The sequence below is a fragment of the Diabrotica virgifera genome, chromosome 7 (genome assembly GCF_917563875.1).
Source record: "Diabrotica virgifera virgifera chromosome 7, PGI_DIABVI_V3a".
In the NCBI taxonomy this organism is placed as follows: domain Eukaryota; kingdom Metazoa; phylum Arthropoda; class Insecta; order Coleoptera; family Chrysomelidae; genus Diabrotica; species Diabrotica virgifera.
In genome coordinates this window covers 50,585,420-50,606,901 of record NC_065449.1, presented here as the reverse complement: position 1 = coordinate 50,606,901, position 21,482 = coordinate 50,585,420, and the positions used below count along the sequence as shown (strand labels likewise).

The 21,482-nt window shown below is 31.6% G+C and overlaps 1 protein-coding gene across 1 annotated transcript; it reads right to left on the bottom strand.

Annotated features, from left to right (window-relative positions):
- Positions 1-1,485: 1,485 nt before the first annotated feature.
- On the bottom strand, positions 1,486-20,782 carry LOC114327322 (uncharacterized). Its single transcript, XM_028275910.2, has 3 exons — positions 20,662-20,782; positions 13,205-13,409; positions 1,486-1,798 (listed from the first exon to the last, which is right to left on the bottom strand). The coding sequence occupies exons 1-3, from the start codon at positions 20,711-20,713 to the stop codon at positions 1,552-1,554; spliced, it is 504 nt and encodes a 167-aa protein (XP_028131711.2). The 5' UTR covers positions 20,714-20,782; the 3' UTR covers positions 1,486-1,551.
- Positions 20,783-21,482: the final 700 nt, after the last annotated feature.

Below are 21,482 nucleotides of genomic sequence, written 5' to 3'. Positions count from 1 at the left end.
TTTTGTATTAACAGGTCTCATTATCTTCCTTGTTTCCATCATTTCCATGTCCCATCTCTCTATTTTTATATCTCAAAGCCAATATCCAGTGTATTGAAGCTAGCCCGAATACTCACTTGAGATTTAGTGTCTCTCTGCCTATTTGATTTGTTCTTCTGAGCTAAGTCACTCTTCATTAGTATCTTAAATATTTTCTCTTCCAGTTTTTCCCCTATTTAGTCTGTTCTTCCTCTTCAAAATCTCAATCCCAGAGTATTAAGGTTTTACGCCACCCTGTAGATTTGTTATAAGGACCTCCTTTTTAGTAAGTTTGTGCAAAAAATTTGAATCGGAATAATTTATCTAACGGGGGCGACGGTACAATCTGATCTAACACAACCTAGGTTGCTATTTAAAAAAATTCAGGATGGCGGCTATGCTGGAAACGATGACGTCATACAAATTTGAGTTTTCTTGTAAAACATGCATAATATAATTCCATTTAGTAACCCAATTTATTTCATAATTTTAAGTTAATTCGTTTCAATGATAAAGCCTTGTTGCCAGACTTTTTCGCAACCCTGTATATTGAACTATACATTCAAAATATAAAAATAATTTAACGTACCTATGTACCTATGTTAGTAATTTTATTTAAAAAATTAGTTCGTATTAAATGGTAAATAGTTTTGTTTAGTAACAAAAAATAAAAAACAGATCTCGGTAAACAAAATCCAAAATACAGTAACTATATGTACCTAAATGTAATTATGTTATAATGGTTATTTATGAAACAGTTCGTGAAGTATGCTTTTTGCGAACGCACGCGATTTTTAGAGCACGAGCGACAACGGAGCGAGTGCTATAAATCGCGTAAGTTCGCAAAAAGTACTTCACGAACAGTTTCATACAATATTTTATCTACGATAAACAAATTAAAAAACCTGTAACTCTTCGTCACTGGAATTCATTTCTATTCTACAATTTTTAGAACTTTGACATTTAAAAATTCTAACTACTTTCAAACCACAAAACTGTCAAAACTTTTGTTGTAATTCATTGCTCATATTGTCATCACCATGACAACGCGAAAGTTAAGGATTGTCACCATGACAACGCGAAAGTTAAAAACAGTGCGAAAAAGTATGTCCCATTTAAAATACATTGTTACTTCACGCACACTTTAAATCCTTCAGGCACTGCTATCTATAATGACAGTTTTCACAAACTAAAAACTTATACATAATATGACATAGAGTAGATAAAAGAAATTATCAAACCTTGACCAAAACACAGTATTTTTTTATGGGATTAAAACCTGCAGTGATATACCAATCAATTTAAGAGAATTAAATATGTGATTTTTGATTTGTCGGAATGTTGGCGTGTCGGGATTTTGGCGTGTCGGGATTTTGGCGTGTCGGGATTCTGGCGTGTCGGGATTTTGGCTGTCGGGTTTTTTTTTCTGTCGGGATATTGGGGTAGACCCCTAATAATAATACACTCAACTTTTTTATGACCTTTAATATTACTACATTCCAAAAATTAAAAAGTTATTTCATCTTATTTGTTTTATTTTAACTTAGTTATTACAAATTGATTACTATCTGAATGAGCATCGCAACTGCCAGATTTGAGTTCCTCTCCGTCAACGTAAAGACATTGTTTGTCACATTGTTTATAAAACGAATAAATTTGCTGTGGGGCGGTTGAGTCCAAATTGATGTTAAAATAGTTGATTTGGCTTACCTGTGCCGGTCGTTTAAATAATACTGCATCAGTGTCTCCATTACAATTTTTTGAATGAGTTAAAAGCAATCTAAAAAAATGTATAAATATAAAATCTACATATCTATTAGGGATGGACTCGAGTCGAGCCGAGCCGAGCTTTTGAAATGCTCGAGTCCAGCTCGAAATTTCGAGGCTAGCTTGAGATAGAAGCTCGGCTTGAACTTCGAGCTTTCAGGATGAGCTCGTGGCTCGTGTCGGCTCGGCTCGAACTAACAAGCCGAGCTCGAAAACATAATGAATGTACCGGGTGTTCCAATAGGAATGGCTCTCGGCCATATCTCAGGAACCGTTTATAGTACAGTTTTGAAAAAAAAATATTTATAACAAAAGTTGCCTCGGAAAAAGCCTGGAAATTATACGCCTCTAGAGGGCGTAATTGAATATCAAAAATTAAAAAATCAAATTTTACAAAATTTACCTAATGAAAGTGCACTGTAAATCCAATCATCGTATTCTTTATAAAATTCTGCGCATATTTGAATTGCCACGTTTAAGTCTACCTTTGAAAATAAGAGGTGGGGGTGAGTGGGAACCTTCTTATAAAAAAATGGCTGTAAGTCCGGTTCTGCTAAATCGAATTTTGTATACTTGGTATTGTTGAAAACAGTTCTTTTTCGTCAATGTAATTGTCTTATTTTCGAAATAGCCTAATAAGTAATGTACAAGCTAGCAGGCGTTATTTAATTATTTTCAGAAATCTAGTTTTCTTTGGAAAATATTGAATATAAGTATGCATTTTAAATCCTGTATTACAAAATAAGACCAACTTATGAACATAATACCAAAAACCGCAGGTCGATACCTTTTTTCTATCTCGAGATATCTCAAGAAACGTGTAAATTTTAAACATAACTGTTACTGTCACCGGTAAACGAGGTTAAGGAAGAGTAGTGTGCTATGGAAGAAACAAATAAACATTTTCCAGATGTAAACGTATATAATTAATTAAAACAGCAATAAGACAAACAACACTATAAAATATAACAAAGAAATAATAGCGAATACTTACTTAGTCTAAGTGACCGCCTAAATGTTCAAATTGTTGCCCATCATTTTCGATGCATTTACTCTTTCAAGAGTAAATTAAATAGCAACAGATTTAACTGCTTTAGACTTCTATTTATGGGGACGGATTAAAGACCTTTTTTTGCCGCTATGCCCACTACTCGAGAAAACATAATCTAGAATCTAGAGAATACGAAACGCCATTTAAAGCATTGCGAAAGCAGAAATTGAAACTGCTGTTCAGTTTACTCTTGAAAGAGTAAATGCTTGCATCGAAAATGATGGGCAAAAATTTGAAAATCTAGGTCGTCACTAAATAATTAGTTGCTTTTATTTCTTTGTTATATTTTATAGTGTTGTTTGTCTTATTGTTGTTTTAATTATTTATATAGGTTTACATCTGGAAAATGTTTATTTGTTTTTTCCATAGCACACTACTTTTCCTTAACTTCGTTTACCGGTGACATTAACAATTGTCTAAAATTTACACGTTTCTTAAGATATATCGAGATAGAAAAAAGGTATCGACATGCCGTTTTCGGTATTATGTTGCTAATTTGGTATAATTTTGTAATAGAGGAATAAAAACGCCTACTTGTATTTCATATTTTCCAAATAAAACTAGATTTCTGAAAATAATTAAATAACGCCTCCTGATTTACACACTACTTATTAGGCTATTTTGAAAATAAGACACTTATATTGACGAAAAAGAGCTGTTTTCAACAAGATCAAGTATGCAAAATTCAATTTAGTAGAACCGGACTTACGGCCATTTTTTCATAAGAAGGTTCCCACTCACCCCCACCTCTTATTTGCAAAAGTAGACTTAAACTTGTGAAATCAAATATGAGCAGCATTTTATGAAGAATACGATGATTGGATTTCTAGTGCCCTTTAATTAGGTAAATTTTGTAAAATTTCATTTTTTAATTTTTGATATTCAATTACGCCCTCTAGCGGTGGACTTACAGTTATGAAAATAATTTCCAGGCTTTTCCCGAGGCAACTTTTGTTATAAATATGTTTTTCTCAAAGCTGTACTATAAACGGTTCCTGAGATATGGCCGAGAGCCATTCTTATTGGGACACCCGGTACAGTGGATCCCAAACCGTTTTTTCAGTCCGTCATAATTTGTCGAATTCGCTCTAACGCATTAAGATCGAACTGACAGAAAAAAGGAAGAGCTTTGAGATGTTACGTGTTCTCGATACCGCAATATGGACTTGAAAGCTGGACATTGAAGGAAGAACACATAAATAAGCTACAGTCATTTGAAATGTGGTGTTACAGAAGGATGCTTATAATAGCATGGACACAGAAGAAACTGAACACAGAAGTATTGCGAGAAATGGGCAAAGAATGCGAAATAATAAACACAATAAATATAAGAAAGTTACAATATCTGGGACACGTGATGAGGGGACAGCGATATGAATTGCTAAGACTGATAATACAGGGAAAGATAAGAGGCTGAAGGAGTGTAGGAAGAAGGAGAGTGTCATGGTTGAAGAATTTAAGGGACTGGTTTAAAAGCAGTTCTATAGAACACTTCAGAGCAGAGGTAGATAGAGTAAAGATAATAATGATGATATCCAACCTCCGATTATGAGACGGCTCTTAAAGAAGAAGATAGAAAAAAGGTACCTTCGTGAATACTGTACATAGAACTTCCAAAATTATGTATTCGTTGAAGGGTTTTCCATATTTAACTTACTTATACTTAAAGATATGTATAATTGATTTACAGTTACAATACTCTACAATAGGTAACCAATCCATGATGCGAATAAAGATAATTTGAAACAAAAGTGATCTACGTGATATTAGGTTTCACAATTTTAACGGATAAAATGATAATTGTAATTCTATGTTAGATATTTGTCAACGACGTAAATATAAATATTTTATGTCATTGGTATATTCGGAGATTATATAGTAAAATTGTATTCTATATTTATTTGTTTTGTCCTCAAAATATCTTAAATATTAAAATTCTGGCAAATATTTATATTCGTATAAACATAAATACAAATATTCTGACAACTGTCAGATTTAACTAAAATGTCATGCCTCGATTCGCGACATTCTTAAAATCTTATATGACATCAAAATTAATGACGCACTGAAAAACGGGTTTCAGATCATTTTTGTAAAATGTAACATTCGTAGTAGTTTTTTTACTTAGTTTAGCCAAGCAAGAGAATAGTCAAATATAAAAAATAATAAGACATACACTATAGTATATTGAACAACAAGTTAGGAAAAAGACATATTTCTCACGAGCCAGAAGTCTGCGCAAATCAAGCGAGGGAGAAATATGTCATTTTCTCATGTGTTGTACACTGTACTTTTTCTATGGATGCGGTTTTGACAAGAGTTCAAACTTCAAAATTAAGTAATTTAGGTGCTTTTAGGTATATTATATACATAAATTGAAATAAAATACATATACATTAGGCTATTGATTATGTACTATAGAAAGGAACTACAACGTTAACGGGGTTTTATTATTTCATATGGTCAATGAATCTCTCTATATGAAAAACCCGCGGAGTGCTACCATTTAAAGGGGTGCGTTTTTGAGAAATAGGTGAATTAGTTTCCTATCTAAATATAACTTTTTAAAGTCAAAGATACTTTTTTTTACAAAAATATATTCAAAAGAAAAAGCACAAAGAAACCCAAAAGAAAGAAATTTTGTTTTTTGTCCCATAACTTTTGTCCACGGGGATATAGGTATAGACATTGCTTCACAAAAAAAACTTACATATTTTCTTTTTAAAATGATGTTTGGTAGAGGTCATTAGGATTTACAGTTTTCGAAATATGATTTTTCAAAGTTCGCCACTCACAGCAATTTTGGGCAATTTTCCTTGTTATTTCGCAAATATTGTTCTGTAACTTTTTTCTACGTAACTTTAGATATATGCAATGGTACATGTAAGAGGAATATAAATCAATTACCTTTAAAATGGTCTACTGTATAATGTTGTACGACTTCTTTTAAAGAGGTTATCTTTTTCAAGACTTTTAACGAGTTTTTATATTTTTACCATTATTTTTTAAATTTCCCATTATAACTTTTTTTCTATATGGTATATATTAAATAATAAAAAAGAAAGCTTATTCTGTTTACTTTAAAACGGTGAATTATAAAAAATTCTAGGGTTATTTTTGAATAAGATGTGCTTTTTCAAATTGTAATAAGTACTTGCAACGATTTTTGATTTTAGGATTATTTTTTAAATTCCCCATTATAACTTTTTTATTTGATTGTGTGTTATGATTGAATCTTATTTTTTATAGGTAATACTTTTGATCCACTTGACTCGGCCGGGCAAACTTGAAAATATGGATTAATTCCAATATTTACTGTCCTGCACCACAAGCTTTGCTTGAAAAAATATCATGTAAATGTACCAAAGGATGTACAAAAAACTGCGGTTGTAGGAAGATAGGAATTAGTTGTTCAAATTCTGCAAAGGGTGCATGTGCATGGGTACTAATTGTGGGAACTCTAAGATAACTGAGGTGTCAGAGGAAGATATTGAAGCTAATGCTAACGAAGAGATGGATTTTGATTTTGAAATTTTTTTAAATGTCAACGTTTAAATAATTTTAACTAAAGTGATGTTTTTTAAGACTAATGTTTTTGTAATTTTGTAAAAAAATATCAAAGAATCACTCGGTTTCCATTATGTATTTAAATATAGATGATACACCATTTTAAAGAACAGAAAGTAAGCCCTCTTTTTTGCGCAATATATAGATAGTATATTCATGTACAAGAAAAAAAGTTATAATGAGAAATTTCAAAAATATTCGTAAAAAATGTAAAAAATAATATTTTTTTTATATTAGGTATTATATAATATATAATATATTATATAATAATTTTGTTTTCTTTTTATATTATATTATAAAAAAATCGTTAAAAGTATAAAACCTTGAAAAACCACAATCTCTTTAAAAAAGGTCGTACAACGTTATACAGCAGACCATTTTAAAGCTAATTGATTTCTATTCCTATTACGTGTACCATTGCATATACCTAAAGTTACGTAGAAAAAAGTTACAGAACAATATTTGCGAAATAACAAGGAAAATTGCCCAAAATTGCTGTGAGTGGCGAACTTTGAAAAATCATATTCCGAAAACTGTAAATCCTAATGACCTCTACCAAACATCATTTTAAAGAGAAAATATGTAAGTTTTTTTCTGTGAAGAAATGTCTATACCTATATCCCCGTGGACAAAAGTTATGGGACAAAAAATAAAATTTCTTTCTTTTGGGTTTCTTTGTGCTTTTTCTTTTGAATATATTTTTGTAAAAAAAAGTATCTTTGACTTTAAAAAGTTATATTGAGATAGGAAATTTAACCAGGAACAATTTTTATGTAGACGTATTTGTATAAAAAGTGCATAGAACTCACCCTAATGTAACCTGTGCCCAGGGACTAATTCACTAATTTCTCAAAAACGCACCCCTTTAAATGGTAGCACTCCGCGGTTTTTTCATATATAGATGTCCATTGACCATATCAAATAATAAAACTCCGTTAACGTTGTAGTTCCTTTTAGCTATCTTATTTTGAATATAATCAATAGCCTACATGTAGATATTTAATATTCTTAAAATTTATATACTTTATATATTTAAAATTATAATTACTAGAAATATTTGGACAGTTTTGAAAGGTAATTCCTGGTAAGTTTTGCTTCAACACATTTTGTTTGACAAAAATAATTGTGTTTGTAATGTGCATGTTACCATAGAAACGGCGATCATATTATGTGTGGAGAACCTGTGAGAAAAAATATTTCTCACTGCAATGGCCGACTTTTCTCACTGTCTGAGAAATTGTTCATTTTGAATGTAAGTAAGTAGTGAGAGAAGTTGCACATTGTATAGCATCCAAAGAAAAAATACTTTTCGCACATAGCTACTCTCTCATAGTAACGTTAGGAGAGAAGATGAGTGAGAGATTTTTCTCCAATTTATTCCATACTTTACGGACACACTGTACATTGAAAATACATATTTGTAATCTGAATTACTTATTGTCAAAGAACAGTATCAGTCATAGCAGAAACAAATGAATTAGAAAAAGTATTAGAGTACAAGATAAAATAATGACAAGCTTGTTAAAGAAATTTCGGCTCGTTTCGAAATCTACGCCAGTGGCGTAGAATTTGGGAATGGTAAACCATTAACTGTCCCCTGTCGTACGCTTCTGGTAGTAGCCAGAAACGTTTATTTATCATAATTTAGTAGGATATATCAAATAGTTTTAAAGCACTGTGTAAAAATATTTATAAATTTTTTTAAAGAAACCCTGTAACTCAGTAACGAGCCACATTTTATTTGAGTGATTTGGGTTAAATCTTAATATTTTGAGGTCTAGATTCTATAACTCAGAGATTGGACATTCTTAATGAATCACCCTGTTGTACGAATAATATGCTATTTTTAAAACTTTTTTCTCTTGATATTTTTAAACAATATAAAAACAGTCTTTTTTCCTATATAAAATATCGATTAAACTGTATCACAACCAGTGAGGGTGTGAGCTGCTAAAACTGCGAAGTTAAAAGTTTTTCCTAAAGTTTATGATATAGATACGTGAATAGGTATATGTATATCTGGGCAAATCGTTACCAAGTAAACTTTTTCCAGTGAAAAATCAAATTTATGGATTATTTTCAAATCGATGATAGTGACTCAATAGTTAAACAACATCAGTATCTGGCGACTCGAAAATAGCATTTAGCATTCGTTTATATGTATAATATAGATAGAGCATTGAGTTTCGATTTGCCGCGTACCGAGTGCGGTAGCGCTTGACTGATGTCGATCTCCAAAGTCACATAACTTTTTCCTCTTCTGTTGGTCAAAATACCTTTGAGCTCCCACCCCCCTTGCAAAAATTAAAAAACAAATAGCGCTGATTTATGAGCTTTCATATTCCACAAATTAAAAATTTTAACTCGTTACACTGAGCAGGAATTTAATATTTTAGTTGGGGGGCAGCCCCCCCCCCCACTACTTAAAAATAGGGATATTGAATCGATCTTTGTCGCAGAATTACAAGCCATTTATGAGCTCTTGAAATGATTTTTTTTACTTTTGAGCTCATCCCCTCCGCCCCCAAACAGCCCTTTAATTGATTTAACTTAAGAAAAACATGCAAAAAAATTAAAATATATTGCATCGCGGATATAATTCCTGTAGCTTATATATTCTAAGAATAAAATCTTAAATCACGCGCATTTCGATTATTCAGATATAACCACTTCGCAAGAAAACCACCCCTTCTTCCCGGCTTAAGAGAAAGTAGTTCTACTTAAACTGAATTAAATTAATTATTTGGAGACTATATATCGTTTAATAATTTATGAGCTCCCAAAATACTCGCATTTAGATAATTAAATTGGAATTTCTTTTGTATAGTGCAGTCACTGAAGGTAAAAATCAACTAATACCTTCAATTTCGGTGAACCTTCATAGATTTTCACGAAAATTGGTAAGTGGTTAGAGGATACCCCAAGAAACAAAGGTGACGTGGTGCCACCTTGCGCCTTTACCCTGAGGGTGGATACCGCCCCTTCTCGGGGGTGAAAATTATTTTATTAAAAGTAACTCCACAAATCGATAGAAGGGCAAATTATAAGTAGAACTTGTTATATAAAGTTATTAAAGTAAATCAACACTTTTTGAGTTACTAAAGATCACAGATTTTAATTTTTCGTGAAAAAATGCATGTTTCAAAGCCGTTTTTCGTAAATCACTTAAAAATTGTAAGTTTTTACAAAAAAGTTACCATTACGAAAATTAAAGTTTTGAAAAACCTAATTAAAGGTGTAATTAAATGCATTTTTTTTTCGGCGAGTACTCAAATCTTATTATTCGAGCCTAATTAACAGGGAAACGATGCATTTTATAAAATACACTTAATATACATTTGTCAACGTATTCAGAAATACCTATTAAATGAGCACATAAAGAAGTTAATAGCATCAAAATTAAGCAAGTAAACATGAAAATAATAGTACCCTTTCGAATTTTTTAGTAAAAAGTGAAAAATAAAACGAACGCCATTTCCACAAAAAATAAAATCTTTATTGATCCCTATAAGACTTTCTTTACTTTAGCATAAGTAATGACCTTAAACATTTTGACCGATTTGGAATGCATATTTTTAAAAAATTTAAAATATATGTGATTTAAAAAAAATCAAAATTTTTCAAATTTTCGTAAATTATTTGCTTTTGATAATAACTCCAACAATACTCGATACACGTAAAAAATGATAGATAACGAAATTTGAGTTTTTTTATTAGCAAAGATTTTACTTGTCTTGTATGAATCAGAATAACCAAGATAGAAACGTTTAAGCCTAAATTTTACTGCGAGAACAATGTAACTGAGGCCCTTTAACCTATTATCCTAAAACAATAAAGTATTTGAAATGTTAAATCTAATACAGTTTTATATATAGCTTTTTGAAATTACCTTAATAGTTGGATGTGCCTGATGTCACAAAAATTAACAGAGTTATTCCAAAAAAAAACAATTTCATTTTTTTTTTTGAAAAAATTCTTGGAGTATAAATTTTGATGATATCAACTTTTTTGGGGCTCATTTGATAGGTATTTCTAAGTACTTTGACAAGTATTTAGTAAGTGTTATAAAATGCATCGCTTTCCCGTTATTTAAGCTTGGATCCTTAGATTTGAATACTCGCTGAAAAAAATATATATTAAATTACCTATAACTTACTTTAAATTAATATTAAATAGTTTTTCAAGTAAGGATTTTATTATAATTTTTTATTAGCTTCAATTTTAATGATAAAAACTTTTTTGTAAAAACTTACAGTTTTTGAGTTAGTTATGAAAAATCGCTTTGAAGCATGCATTTTTTTTCACAAAAATTAATATATTCGATCTTTAATAACTCAAAAACTATTGATTTATTTTAATAACATTAATTATAACACATTTTGCTTAGAATTTGTCCCTCTATCGATTGGTGGGGCTATTTTTAATAATGTAATTTTCAGCCCCGAGAAGGGATAATTTCAGGCTAAAACCGCAAGTCGGTACCATGTTACTTTTGTTTCTTAAGGTATCCTCTATCCACTCACCAATTTTCGTGAAAATCGATGAAGGTTCACAGAAATTGAAGGTAATAGTTGATTTTTACCTTCAGTGACTGCACTATACAAAAGGAATTGTAATTTAATGATCTAAATGAGCGTATTTTGGGAGCTCATAAATTATTAAATGATATGTAGTCGCCAAATAATTAATTTAATGCATTTTAAGTACAACCAAGTATAACTCCCTCTTAATCCGGGAAGATTGAGTGGTTTTCTTGCGAAGGGGTTGTATCTCAATAAATGAAATGCGCGTGGTTTAAGAGTTGATTCTTATAATATATAAGTTATACGAATTATATCCCCGATACGATATATTTTAATTTTTTTCAGCATGTTTCTTTTAAGTTAAATCAATTAAAGGGTTGTTTGGGGTGAAGGGATGAGCTCAAAAATCGAAACTCTATTATTTCAAGAGCTCATAAATAGCTCGTAATTCTGCCGTAAAGACCGCTTCAATATCCCTATTTTTAAGTAGCGGGAGGGCTAACGTAGCCCCCCCTAAAATATTAAATTCCTGCTCAGTGTAACGAGCTCAAAATTTTTAATTTGCGGAATATGAAAGCTCATAAATAGCTCATAAATCAGCGCTATTTGTTTTATAATTTTTGCAAGTGGGGGTCCAGCTCAACACGGGTGGTCAAAATTATGTACTAAAAAGTTTGTTACTCAACTTTTTTTAAGTAAACATCAAACTAACGAAATCTGACGAGAAAATGTTTAAAAATTAACAACTCATCTTTTAATTTGTTTAAAAATTTTAGACAAAATCTCATTGTTATCTAAATACATCTAAGATAATATTGAACAATTTTCATATATATTATATCGGTTTTATAGCGTTCTACGCCTTTCCGTTCCTAATCGCCACTCCTTTCTATTGTGGCAGCCTTCCTCTCTTAGATTTCTTTCCGACATCGCCTTGGAGATGCTCTTTATCCATGTAGTTGCTGGTATTCCTCGTTTTCGTTTTTCTTTGGGGGCCCATTCTAACACTTTTTTGGGGATTCTCCTTTCATCCATTCGTCTTACGTGTCCGCACCAAACTAGCTGTTGTCTTTTGATGTCATCTATGATTGTTCTTTCTATTTCCATTTGTTGTCTAATGTCGTCGTTTCTGATGTAGTCTAGATCTTCTTGCTGACCTTCTCCAAAAATCCATCTTAGTGGCTAGTGATTATTTATCTTTGTACTTGTTGGTTAATTGTCAGACTTCAGCTCCATAGGTTAACACTGGTTTTAATATTGTGTTGTAAATTCGTTTTTTATTTTCTGTTCTTATATTTTTTTCCGCAGTACCGAGTTCAGGGCTCCTATCACCTGTTTTCCCTTTACTATCCTTTTTTAATTTCTTCGTTTCGTCCTGTGTACTAGTTAGTTTTATTCCCAGATATATGTATTCATTGCAGCTTGTAATTATCTCCTGTTCCAGGTTCAAGTTCTCCGTTTCTTCCCTTCCTACGCAGAGATATTGTGTTTTTTTTTTGTATTCACATCCAGGCCCCATTTTCTATATTCCTCTATTAGTCTCCTGTCTCCTTGCCATATATTCAAGATCTTCCTTGTCCTGTGCAATTACAATTTGGTCGTCTGCATAGTGCAGCGGTAGTCCCGTTCCATTACACTTCTTCTGCCATTGTCTATGGGCTTCATCAATGTATTGAATAATACTGGAGATATATAGCATCCTTGCCTTAGACCTTTAGTGGTCAGGCAACCTTTTGATATTTTATTTCCGTTTTTAATTTTGGATGTCGAGTTTCTATATAGTTCTTTGAGTGCCCGTATAATAGATACATTTATGCTGGTCTTTTCTAGTACTTCCCATAGTCTATTAATGGGGACCGTGTGAACAATTTTCAAAAGAAATATTTACAGAGACCAAAGATACACCAAGTTAAAGTTGAAAAATCATCAAAATTTATTGTTCGCATTTTTGCATAAAATTTGACTTTTGGATATGTTCCACCAACTCTAGATAAAAATTAGCTTCATATTCGGATTCAGCGACCTCCGAAACGTAAAGAATGATTAACATTTGCCATTCGCCTCTCGTGGTCACTTTATCGATTTTTAAGCCTAAAAGTAGGTGTGTGCCCATCGCCTACTAGTAATCTAGTTGAAAACTGGCGTACAAAATGTCCATCTCACAAATAAATTTTACGTGTTTTTGCATATTTTTAAATTTTTTACAGGGACCAAAAAATTATCGAGGGGACACGGGACACCTTTTCAAATTGACACACTGTATAATTATTTTACTTACTTAGAGTTATCTTTCAGTTCGGCTGTATATAGTTTTTTGTTCCTGAATTGAGCTTCTTCGGTAAATATCCATTTATTATGAGCTACAGTTTTTTTTGCGTACAATTTCGTGGTACCGTATTCTTCAGTGTTAAAGCTATCAGCACCGATCAGGTTTCCGGTTTTCTGGCATTTAATTTGAACTTCAACATCAGCATAGGTGAGGTCTAGAAACAGTTTACATATACATATTGAATAAATATACATATATTGTCATATATCAAGGTCATCAAAGACGTCTGGCAACGCAGCTGACAGCCAGGTCCCCAGTTTGACTTATGTCACAACTCATGTCAGGTCATATAATTTAAAATGTATAAACTAATAGAGAGTTATTGCCACCGGCAAATAAAGGATCCTTTATTACAGGATACTTTAATAAAGGACAAATACAGGACGGGTCTAAAAGAGTGGTATTGCAAACGCAGTTAAAGAATCTTTTATTTTGACAAATGACATGAAATATTTTTGTAAATATAAAAATAACCTATAAAATTCCATTTGTCGATATAAATTAAAATAAGATAATTGAAGAGTAAAACGTTAAATTTAATTATTTTGTCATTTAAAGATGTTTAGAGAACAACATAATATATCCCATAATACTCATCGTTCAATAATATGGAAGTGCAATAAATTGGAAATACTATTTTAGGAGTTTTTAAATACTTTTGCATTATGGGTATATGTAATGGGGAATTTCTGGAGAATATATTATTAGGGAATAGTGGATATCCATTCCTCAACTACAACTACCGAATGACACCATTCCAGAATTTTCAGACAGAAGTTGTGTTTTTATAATCCATCACAAATCCCTTCAAGAATTGTTATTGAAAGAACATTTGGTATTGTGAAGAGATTTCCCATTTTACCATATGTAATGAGATGCAAGTTACCTTTTATTCAAAGAATAATATCAGCTTGTTCAGTTTTACATATTGCAGTAGTACATAATAGAGAAAACGTTGAAATACTGGCAAATGAGTGTGCTGTTGATATTGATATAGAAGCTGTGGCAGTACATTTTCAACCAGGAGCTAATCTAATGCGACTAAATTGTGTGTGTGTTTGTTTAAAATTATTGTTCGACATTTAAAGCTAGCGCTTAAACTAATTTTATTTTTATTGGACTGCAGTTTGTTAATAAATTTATAAATAAATATAAATAATATATTGGTGACTTATTTTAAGTATTTTATGATCATTAGCAGGTTTTAAATAATAAATTTATAAATATATACATACATGCTATTGGCGTTTGATCTTTTATCCATTATGGCCCTCTCTTTCTTTCTTTTCACCTCTGGATAACTAGTTATCAGGAAGTTTATCTGACAGATTAGATACTAATAGATATCTGACAGAGAAAAACTTCCCGGTAAATAGTTATCCGGAGCTGAAAAGACAGATACTAAGGATACTGTTATATAAACTTCCCAATAATTAGTTATCTGAAAATGAAAAGACCTGTAATCTGTCGGATAAACTTCCCGATATACAAAAAGATAATAGAAGAATTAAGCTTTATGCTGGTTTTTATTAATTTTTTTGGCAATGTTTAAATAAACAAATACTGATGGCATGAAATGGATCACGAACAAGGAGGAATGAAGAAGGAATTGGAGATTGTGTTTACCATTAAACGCATAAAACTGCAGTATCTGGGACACATATGATAAATCAGCACCGTTACTCCCTGCTGCAGTACATATTGCAAGGTACAGTCAAAGGTAAGCGAAGACCTGGTAGAGGGAGAATATCAATGGAACTGTTTCGAATCGCAGCTAGCAAGGTTACGATTGCTATATGATTTCCAACATTCGAAACGGATAAGAACCAAAAGAAGAATATGGCATGAAAATGAAAGTGTATTAATACTTTTGATTAAAAATTTTATAGATTCTAATCTATAAAAGATTAAATTTTCAAAAATAAATACTTGAACCTTTGTTTTATTTTGTTAACCTGTTGTTATATATCTGTTGAATAGAACTCTATTTTGAATCTAGAATTTTAACAAATCCTAACTTTCATTAAAATTTATTGATCTTATATCTTCAATCTCTTATATCTTCAATAAATATTTATTTCTATAGAAAAATGTAAAATATATTGAGTTTAATAAATGAGTTACTGATATTTTAAGTCTGATCATTGTAATTAGTAACAATTTAAAATTATTTACGTAATATTCCTTTTTACAACTTCTTGTAATAACTCAAGCTTCAATAAAATGTTCTTTTCTTTATTCGTTTGGGTCAAAACATCAATAATCTATATCTCAGAATATTACTTAGAGTTGTTTTTAATAAATAAAACCCAACATACAACTTTAATGATGAAAGTTTAATCAAATATCAATCCCACAATACATAAATTATCAATCCAAAGAAGCAAGATAAATTCAAAATACAAGTTAGACCTTTCTTCACATTTTTGACACGTTATGTCAAAATAAAGGAACTTTTATTAAAATAAAGGTGTCCTCTAATTTTCCTTAAATACAGGCGGCCTGTATTTTATTAAAAGACAAAAATAAAAGACGCAATACTGCGCATGCTTATATGTCAAAATAAAGGATCTTTTATTACAGGTCGACTTAAAAGACGTTGGCAATAACTCTCTAATTAAATAAAAGTAATAATCAAAGTACAGTGTATGAGTAAATAATATTTTCCCGTTTACCTAATATTCAGGACATAACATGGTGGCAGCGGTAAACGGAAAACTAATGTTTAAAATAACTTTGTGTGAAAAGGTTATGTCAATGGCGTGATTTAGCGGTAATCATAAAAACATTTTCGGTTTTTTCTAAAAAACACATTCAATTAAGGTGGTATAATACCTAGCTAGCTGTAGAATTTACTTTCTTAAAATGGCCGAGTCATTTGAACAGTGTAGAGCCCCTGAACAATTCGAATTCAAGGGTAACAATCTCCCAGCAAACTGGAAGTTGTGGAAGCAAAAATATCATATTTACATATTGGCTAGTGGGAAGTCAACTAAACCAGACAGCATAAAAATAGCAGTACATACTATTAAACTATTTAGGAGATGAGGGCATCCGTATCTATAATACCTTTGAGTATGAAGAAGCAGAAGACAAAAAGAAATTGTCAGTAGTATTGGAAAAGTTTGATCAATACTGTGAGCCACTTAAAAATCAGGTATTTGAGCACTACAAATTTTTCAAACGAAACCAGTTACAGGGTGAAACAATAGAACAATTTGTCATGTCATTGGAAGAGTTAGCAAATTCATGTGATTTTAAAGAAAAAGATGTGTTGATACGGGATAGGATTGTCCTTGGAGTTATAGATGAAAGAATACAGGAGAAATTATTACAAAAGCCAGATCTTAGTTTAGCTGAAGCTATAAACATATCCAGGTCAATGGAATCAAGTGTTTTAACCCAGAGACAAATAGCGGCAGACAGTGCATCCGTAAGTGCAATTAATAAACAATACATGCCAAATAGTGATAGTGCGCGTAGTGCAACAAGTAGCAACTTTCAGAAAAATGAACAGTTTCGGTCTAAAGCAGAGCACAGCGGCAACAGTAAAAGTGCTGACATCAGGAGTGGCAGAACGGCTGGAGGTAACTGTATGAACTGCGGTCTTCAACATGTACGAGGTAAGTGTCCTGCTTTTTATAGAACTTGTGGCCACTGTAACCGTAGGGGTCACTATCGTAAATTTTGCCGCAGCATGAATAGAGTACACGAAATTTCCGAAAACCTGGAAGACAGTACTGAGGAATTAGAAGTGCGTATAGACTCTATTGACTGTTCCGAAAATGTCGTGTGGACAATAGACTCAGTTGATGCTATTGAGTGGTTTGAGAGGATATCTCTCATGGGTACTAAAACTAATTTCAAAATTGATCCGGGCAGTCATGTAAACATTTTAAATTTAAAAAAAAAAACAATAAATGCTGTATAAAAGGTATATTTAAAAAAACCCTCAAAAGGGCCACATCAATTCACATAACTAGTTTTCGACTGGTTTACCAGTCATCATCAGTGCTTACGTGCAATGTACATGTTAGCCACCAAAATGCTATTTTACAAAAATATGTGGGTCAAAGCCCATTTCAAGTAGTCCGTTAAGGAAACATAAGTATAAAAAGCTACCTTAAGCCTTGATGTTTAAAATATAATTTAATTTGCCCTAGGTAACATCTGAAATTTGGGTGTGACTTGTTCACATGTTGGAAGTTTGACGGCAAGTGAACATCAAGGCTTAAGGTAGCTTTTTATACTTATGTTTCCTTAACGGACTACTTGAAATGGGCTTTGACCCACATATTTTTGTAAAATAGCATTTTGGTGGCTAACATGTACATTGCACGTAAGCACTGATGATGACTGGTAAACCAGTCGAAAACTAGTTATGTGAATTGATGTGGCCCTTTTGAGGGTTTTTTTAAATATACCTTTTATACAGCATTTATTGTTTTTGTATCACATGGTATACAGCCAACTACAGGAAAACTTTTTTCCTTGTGGATTTTAAATTTTAGTGATTTTAAAAACTTAAATATTCCATCTAATAAACTTTCACGTGTAAAACTTTCATCATATTCTGGTCACAAAATAGACACTATCGGACAGATTTATATAAATTGTGAATATAATAATATCCAGAAAAAACTTTTATTTTATGTTCTAAGGGACCCCTACCCTAGTTCTATTCTGGGACTTAGTGCTGCTAATGATTTAAAAATATTAAACCTGAATGGTAACAATTGTGAAACTATTATAGACTCCGACAAACACATTCCCATTCCAACTAGTGTAAATAACATTCTGTGCAAACATACAAAAGTTTTTTCAGGTATAGGACTTGTTGATAGGTGCTACAAAATAGCCTTAAGGGATGATGCTATACCCCGAATTTCTGGTGCTAGAAAAATACCTGCTGCTCTTAATTCCAAAGTGAAGGAAAAACTTGATGAAATGGTGGCTGAAAAAATTATTGTACCTGTAAGTGAGCCAACGGACTGGGTACACCCCATAGTAATAGCACCCAAGGCCAACGGCGATATTAGGGTGTGCATGGACCCTCGGTCCTTAAATGTTTATATTAGACGGGAAAATTTTCCAATCCCCACTCAAGATGTTCTGTTTAGCAAACTCTCTGGTCCTGGTATATACAGTGTGTTCCTAAATAAGTATGACAAACTTTAAGGGGTAATTTTACATGCAAAAATAATGACAGTTCGTTCTATAATTATATGTCCGGAAATGTTTCGTTTCCGAGATAGGTGGTGTTGAAATTTTTCTTTCAAAGTGCCAATTTATTTATCTCTCTAAGACCGGTTGAACTATGAAAATGAAATTTGGTGGGTTCTAAGAGGTAGTTATTGTGCATTTTTTGAAATACAAATAAGATGTATTCATCATTGGCGCGCATACGGGTAATGGTCTGAATGTTTTTAAAGAAAAGAATAGTACGCCATTGAGCTATGTCAAATTAAACATTATTTATGATTTCGTCGTTTAATTTATGCTAAAAAATTTCTCTCGTCATATTTTGATATGTTGCACAGTTTTTATGCAAAAAAAACATCTTAGCGCGTGTTTTTCATTTCTTTATGATACATTATCAAGAACTATCTAATACAATAATACTAAACTAGAACAATAACAGACGCTAATAAGATTTAAACTAGGCGCAAAGCTACAACAAATATTCAAAATGACCGCCTTCGGAGGTGACAGAAGAATTTTATATTCATCATTGGCGCTCGTACGGATAATGGTCTGCAGGTTTTTTTAATGAAAAGAGTAGTACGCCACTGAGATATTTCAAATAAAAAAAGATTTTTGAATTCCTCGTTCAATTTACGACAAAAAATATTTCTCGACTTTTTTGCATATAAGGCGCCGTTTATATGCAAAAAAATAAAACATCTTAACGTTTACAAATTACTTGAATTCCATGCATGAGAAATACCTCAAAAATACTGTGTAAGCGTTTAGTTTATTGTATAAGAACGGTGCCTCGTGCGAAAAAAATTCAAGATATATTTTTTGTCACAAATTATACGAGAAATTTAACAATGGTTTTAATTTGAAATATCTCAGTGGCCTACTATCTTTTCTTCAAAAAATTCAGAACATTACCCTTACGCGAGTCAATAATCAATATAAAATTTTTCTGTAACCAGTGAAGAAGGTCATTTTGAACATTTGTTGTATCTTTGCGTGTTGTTGAAATCTTATTAGTATTATTTTCTGTTATTGTTCTAGTTAAGTATTATTGTCTCAGTATCAGTTCTTGATAAGATATGAAAAGAAAAATACGCGCTCTGTTCATTTTTTGCATAAAAACGGTGCATCATATGAAAATAAGAAAAGAAAGATTTTTATCACAAATTACACGAGAAATTTAAAAATAATTTTAATTTTGAAATATCACAGTGGCGTACTATTTTTTCTTTAAAAAAATTCAGACCATTACCCGTATGCGCGCCAAAGATGAATACAAAATTCAAATGTCAAAAAATGCACAATAACTACCTCTTAAAACTCAATAAATTTTATTTTCATAGCTCAACCGGTGTTAGTGGTATCTAGGAAACGAAGCATTTCTGGACATATGTTTATAGATCAAACTGTCATTATTTTTTATGCAGAATTGTGCCTTGAAGTTTGACAGACTTATTGAGAAACACCCTGTACATAACTCACGACTCGACTTCGCTTATTTTTTTCCAATTTTTCAAAACTAATATAATTAAATAAAAGAAAAATAAAAAAAAGAATGTGTGTGTACTTTTTGCGCACGTAAGAAGTTATACTTCTATTATATATGATTTCAACGAAATAAATATACTTTCAACAGGTTATGTGTATTTAAAGTTTAAACTAATTTTTACTTACTACTTTCCAAAAATTTTTATTAAAACAATACTAAAAATAATAAAAAAAAAATAGATAACAAACGGAATTGAACCAGGGACCTCTCAATCTCCGGTCGAACGCGCTATCGCCGAGCCAAACTCCCTTTGCTTTGACAGCTTACAAGATTTCTCATACATACTGACAAATTCAATAGACCAAAAGTGAGGTATAAAAATACTTTAAAATTTAAAGTAAATATACTTACTATTATTATAAAATATTTTATTTCCGAGGAAGACAAATCCAAAGACACAATAATTATAATAAATAATACATTTACTAAAAACACTAATATATTCTTTTAATGACTTATTTGCGCTGATACATACATAATTTGAAAGATTGGCAACGAACTACATACTGTCTGACTGCGTATGCGCCAGGCAAGTATAAAATTTTACCCTCGATCGTAAAGAAGTATAACTTCAACAATAGAAATTCAAAATCATTTATTGCAAACGTCTATTCCTGTTTCGGTTCATCTGTACGTTAATAAAAATTATACTTACCTACAAGACCTGCCAATGCAATGACATAGACGATGTAAATAGAGAAAGCCATTCTGAACAGAGTTACTTTCCTACGAAGTGGAGCTTATATTTATAGTACCCCCTGTTTGGTTGTTCTGTTTAATTGTTTATGAAAAACTTAATGAAGATGTCAAAAATTAACTGATTACGCAGTTAAAAAGTTGTTTATGTCGCTAATGGGCAAATTAAAAAGGGAGACTTTTTAATAATTAGATAACTAAAATAATGTGTTATTGTTCTTAACAAGTTCTAACGAGTATTTTTTTGTATTCTATTTATATTGTGGCTGATAATAATAATTTCTTTACACTATTACATAATAACATACTTCATCATCATTATCAGCCTTCACTGTTCTTTTCTTTTAATTCACCACTTTCTGGTCTTACAACATTTTTTTATCTTTGGGTTTGTAGTCGGACACAGTTGTTCGCCTTTTTCTGATTCCTCTTTATAAGCAATATTCTGCTTGTTCATTGGCGAATTGATACCTATATGAAAGGTTGTCTCTCCATCTTTTGCTCGGTCGGCCGATACTTCTTCTGCTGATTGGTGATGTATCTCTTCTTGGTCACACGTATCTCCCCCATTCTACTTATGTGGTTATTCTAATCTTTTTCTAACTAAAAGACTAAGTTTTCAATCTAATAGCACATAATAAAGCCACTCCAAAAAATGCTACTCTACCTCCTATCAGATCGAAAACAATGGGAAACTTATCTGGTAACACCTCCGAGGCTTCTACAATTTGCAAGCCATAACGGATGCTGAGACTAAGGAAGATGAGGGAATATTACAAT

What these genes read in the sequence shown, in the direction of transcription:
- LOC114327322 (XM_028275910.2), bottom strand. Translation starts at nt 20,713, where the DNA reads ATGGCTTTCTCTATTTACATCGTCTATGTCATTGCATTGGCAGGTCTT. An exon ending in TGCATTGGCAGGTCTTGTAG is followed by an intron (nt 13,410 to 20,661) that starts GTAAGTATAATT and finishes AACTGTTTCTAG; the next exon opens with ACCTCACCTATGCTGATGTT. An exon ending in GAACTGAAAGATAACTCTAA is followed by an intron (nt 1,799 to 13,204) that starts GTAAGTAAAATA and finishes ACATTTTTTTAG; the next exon opens with ATTGCTTTTAACTCATTCAA.